Source organism: Pyxicephalus adspersus, chromosome 3, assembly GCF_032062135.1.
Source record: "Pyxicephalus adspersus chromosome 3, UCB_Pads_2.0, whole genome shotgun sequence".
Lineage (NCBI taxonomy): Eukaryota > Metazoa > Chordata > Amphibia > Anura > Pyxicephalidae > Pyxicephalus > Pyxicephalus adspersus.
The window spans coordinates 60,982,059-60,987,351 of NC_092860.1; the positions used below are offsets into that span (position 1 = coordinate 60,982,059).

General features: G+C 40.7%; 1 protein-coding gene across 2 annotated transcripts in view; it reads right to left on the reverse strand.

Annotated features, from left to right (window-relative positions):
• RAB8A (RAB8A, member RAS oncogene family) overlaps nt 1–4,429 on the reverse strand; it is a 39,902-nt gene extending 35,473 nt beyond the window's left edge. Inside the window, exon 1 of one of the 2 annotated variants that reach the window (XM_072404893.1) lies at nt 4,268–4,429. In XM_072404893.1, the coding sequence (XP_072260994.1) occupies nt 4,268–4,391 (124 nt within the window). In that variant the 5' untranslated portion in view covers nt 4,392–4,429. The remainder of the gene's footprint in view (nt 1–4,267) is intronic. The other variant, XM_072404895.1, reaches the window with a different exon arrangement.
• Nucleotides 4,430–5,293: the final 864 nt, after the last annotated feature.

Sequence of the window (5,293 nt, forward strand, 5' to 3'; positions counted from 1 at the left end):
TGATATCTACTAGAACCCTATTCGGACATATTTCTGTAAGTTACAGGTCTACAATTTAAAAAAAAAATTTCATGAAAACCTGTGACGCTTTTGGAACAGAAATCTAGAAATCAGTGTAACGCTCAGGTGGTTAAGATGTAAATTAACAGTGACTAAGTTCATAGTTATATCATTAGATATACATCTATATCCACAATTAAATGGAGGGCTTCTAAATCACCTACTAAATTTACAATTTCCAAATATCAGGGAAACAAACAAATGTAGTAGAACTAAGGAAATGACACACATATAGCAGTGATTAACCTATTCCAGGCAGCTTCATCCCAACCCTCCTTCTTACTGGTGTTCAGTTGCAGTGTCAGCAATAAATGCTGCCCCATTCAATGAGGTTGGTGGTACCAAAAAATCATCCTCCCCACAGATCAAATAATCACATCATCATTGGCGTTTAGTGGCTACTTACATTTTTTACACAATCCAATTTTATCCCCCCACCACACAGGACCAGAACTACAATATATCTGTCCATGCTCAGTGACTCATACTTTTATGATCCCTGTGCTTAAATTTTACTTACATGGGTGTATATATATATATAATTCTCACCTCTGCTGCTTGAGATTTCTGCAGGAAAACCACAGTTGAGGATTTTGCAGAAAAAGGGTAATCTCATGTTCCACCATCATGCACTGTGGTTCCTCCCTCAAGCTTCTACTGTACCTGTCAACACCACAATTGTTCAGTGGTAGAACCACCCCAGAATACCCCCACAAGTGTCAGATCCTGTATCTGTAGCATTTATTTTGAATATTTTAGGAACAAAGTTGCTTTAACAGACTTCTCATGTTTTAGTACTTACCTTATAAAGGCAAAGCATTCAGTGACCTTGTAGGACCTCTGGGTGACCCCAGAACAGGAATAATGTACTTGTACTAACAAAACTGGCCGAGTTCTGCACAGATCTTAACTGAACATAATACCAACGCTAAGTGGAGCTTAAAACAGTTACTGCTTTAATTAAGAAGGGACACCGGTTCACAATCAAAGCAAATAAGTCATTTTTAAACTGTATGGAAGGAAAGCTGAAATACAGTGACCTCCTCAAGTAAAATGGTGAATGTTCTGTGTATTCCAATGCACAGTGTGCTGGGATATTTTTCAATATTCTCACTGGTCATCAACTAGTTCGGACTCTCTTGGTCAATGAAATTGCATAAAAACCTGCTCTATGATTCAGTTAACCAACAGCTCTAGCATTGGGATGCAATATGCCCATCAACTATACTTAATGTGTACCTAAACTCAGAAATTTCACTTTACATAAAAGGGTAGATAACCCTTTTATGTTAGGTAAAAATTCATTTTTTTTTTTAAAGTGCAGCACCGCCTCCTAATTCTGAATGGGATCGCAAAGCCTCTCAGGATACCTATGTCAGGCATTCCGCGAGGCTCTTGGGTGCTCCTTCTACGCATGCCCGAGCATCTCGGGCATGCGCAGGAGGAGCCCTTTTGTGGGGAACAAAATTTTGCCGATCTCAGGCATGCGCAGCGAGATCGACAAGTTTTTGTTTTCCAAGCTATGTCAACTGATCTCGCACTTGGGTCGGGAGATGTAGAAAGAAAAGGAAGAAGAGCAGAAGATGGTGGCACTTGGTTGGCAGAGGGATGCTGGGACAACGCGTAATTCTTTTTAAAAAAAAAAACCCTTTAAAATTTTTTCTAATAATTACCAGGCTTCTGACTAAAACGTCCTATGGGAAGGTCATAAGACTGTTAGCTACACAAATAGACATTCTATACAGGTCTGTTCAAATTATAACACATTAGTAGGATTGTGCTTACAACAACAACAACAAGGTAACAGGAAGAAGTACCAAAGCACGATATTTATCTTTTAATTTAAAAAGAATAGCTTCCAGTGGATTGGACAGTCTTTGCCATTTCCATTCCACTGGGAGCGATTAAGGTTTATTGGTGCCTTTGACTATGTAAGCGTTCACTTCACTTTCTGTCCCTGGGACAGTGGGACAAAAGGTGAAGACAAACCTGATAGGAGGGACACTATAGAGAACCATTTTACAAGAACCAACTTGCTCCTCCAAAAACCCAGCATTGCTGCAGGAAAAATACAGACAAACCAATGGTCACCTCTAGGTTAAAGAAGCATGGAAGCACTCAGCATGAAGAATGTATGGGTTCATTACTATCAAATGTCAGCTGCAGCAACTTTTAAAATGAGGGACTCTGTCCCCTTTTAGTACTGGCTGGAGGAAGAGGTGGAGGTGTTAAGGGTCATTTGTCATAAAATTTGCATAAGGTTTCCTTCTTTACTGTGATTTTACATTGCTGTCTCCTATGCTATCGCATTTATCTAAGTTGACCAAAGAAGAGTAAGGAAGGAAAGATATTGCTCTGCCAACCAATGGTAATCACTAGGATAGTGATACTAGGATAGTACATGACAGCACCTGATAAATATCTTCCTCAGTAAAACTAAGCAGCAAGTCCAAAGTTTAGTTCAACATTCACATCAAAGCTCACCAATGTCATCCAGTGCAATATAATATATTGGTGTGGAGCAGCCATTCTCAACCTGGGCTTGTTGGAATTCTAGGCTTTCCCGTTGTGGTTGGGATGTCAGTCAGTCAAGGCCCAAGGAATTCCTTCCATTGATTGTGCATAGTTACAAGTTCAATGATATTTGGCAGCCTGTAGGATGACACTAGTGATCGTTTGGCTGTCTAGATAGATTGATACATATCCACTAACACTGTAACTGAGCTCTTGTCCTGATGATCACCAAAATGGGAGCATCCATCCCAAGGAATTCATTTTATCAGGGGTTTCCAAAAAGCTGAAATTTATTTTAAGGATTCCTCTGAAGTAAATGGGTTAAATGAAGCTTTGTAGACACTTGGGCTGCCCCGCATACACTGGGCCTGATGTAATAAATCTAAGAGTGTAGAAGATAGATTATCATAGGAGAATCTGGGTGACTCAGCAAACCTGAAAGAGATCTGGTGCAGGGTAGAAACATTAGCCAACAAATAGCAAATTGTTTTTTTAAAAAAAACTTTCCAGGTTTTTGCTGAATCACCCAGGTTCTCCCATGATAGTCTGTCTTCTCAAATCTTGGTGAACTTTAATAAATCAGGCCCAATGTTTGTGCTAAAACATTAAAAAAGAAACGTGATTGCCTAAAGCCACATAACTGCTGGCAGCACTTGAATTGGGAGGGCTCATTCTTATTAGTATGTTGGGTTGCCATTCATTCACCATAATTTCACATTGAAACACTGTGACATGCAGGATTTTCATAGCAGAAGGAACAACAGATGTCCCTTCTTCAGTAAAACATACCTGCTTTTCGCAATCCTTTTCTAAATGTACACTGAGGTGAACATGCAGTAGTAATGACATTCCTGTGTGATGCAGTGTGTTGGGCTGCTTATTTAGGAATGGTAACACATCACAATGTGATGCTGTAGTGGGAACAAGTCCTCTGACCACAGATCAGAAAAGACACCAAAGGACATACGTCAGTGATGTTTGGATCTGATGAACAAAAGCATCTAAAGCCAAAACTTTCTGTATAGCTTTGGAGTGTAGTAGGTTTAGAACAGCTGTCAGTCAACCTGATATTGTTATTCACTGCTTACTGTTACCTTGTGATTTTAGAATGACATTTTAAGTTGTCACCAGGACAGAAATAGGAACAAACAATGGAAGACAAACATTCTAGGGACAACTAAGAAGGTATTGTCCTCACTTTGGAGATTTCTACTCCCTTCATTTTAGGTCTACAGTATCTCCTGAATGACCCCAATGCAATACAAAACAACACAAAATCTATTCAGATTAAAACCACTGGTTGCACACGGGTCTGTATTGACATAAGGGCCACTAGGATCCACAGAATGTACCGGTGGACCACATTGACACACCCAGAAGTACTGGAAGCAGAAGAGTCCCCTGGAGGGTCTTGAAGACAGCATTGTTCAGACTCGCCACCCAACACACCCACCACAGGGGAGAGCTTAATATATTTTTTTTTTGTAACGAAGGTTTAATTTTCCAAGCCGCGTAGTTATTTTACCAGCCATCCATAATGTGCTATACTGTCCCAGCACTACAATGAACCCATTCCTTGACACAAGCTGGCATTCACATAACACCAATTGTATGCCACTGGCCCCAGGACTGCTCCTGTCAATTTCCACTGCTAGTCCCACCAGTTGCACTCCACACCTCTGAAGTCTCTCACCTATGGTAGATATGAAAGTAGAGTTGAAGGCATCTTCCGAGAACCTGAATAACACGCAAGTCTTTCCGACTCCAGAGTCACCGATCAGTAGCAGTTTAAACAAATAGTCGTAAGTCTTCGCCATATTAAAAACTACTATACAGGAAATACAAGTGCCTGTATGCTATTGGCTGGCGAGCTTATCAATCACGTACGACAAAAAAGATGATTGGATACTGTCTTTCTGACGTCACTTGAGGCCAGCCCATCTCCGGGGACCCCCGGGGCCGATCCCAGCATAAAGTTTATCTGGCTAAGCGGACGAGTCAAATTGAGAAGTGCGAGCTGATTGGTGGAGTGAACGCGAGAGCGGCAGCTTGTGATTGGCTATGAAAGAGGTTGAGGTTGAAGTTCTTCATTGTCATTGGGTTATCCTTAAAGACACAGTGCCATGGTGAGCTGTACAGGTTACAGTGTAATACAGATTGACTGGTAAGGATCTCTGAAGACGGTTCATGTCTTCTCATATAGATGAGGACTGACAAGTGAAGGTTAATAATGTAGAATTTCACTTGATTGGCAACTCTGAGTCTGCTGGAGTTGCTGAGATCACATACACAGTTACATAGAAGGTCTGGATGAAAAAAGACACAAGTCCAATAAGTTCAACCACTAGGGAAATAAACATATCCCAGATATAAAACCCCATGGACATAGTTGGTCCAGAGGAAGGCAAAAAAAAGCCCTGCTACAAAAAAAAATAATTCCTGATTCCATGAGGCAATCGAATGTTCCCTGGATCAACTGTCACTGCTATCTTTACGTTAAAGCCCTAATATCCAGTTATATTCTGTGTTTCTAGAAAAGCATCTAGATGTTTGTTAAAGCAATCTATAGTAGTTGCTGAAACTACTTCCCGAGGTAGCCTATTCCACATTTTCACAGACCTTACAGTGAGGTACCCCCTATCCACAGCTTAAACTTCTTTTCTTCCAAACGCAAAGAGTGCCTGTTAAGGCGATCTCCTATTGATCCCAGATCAATTGT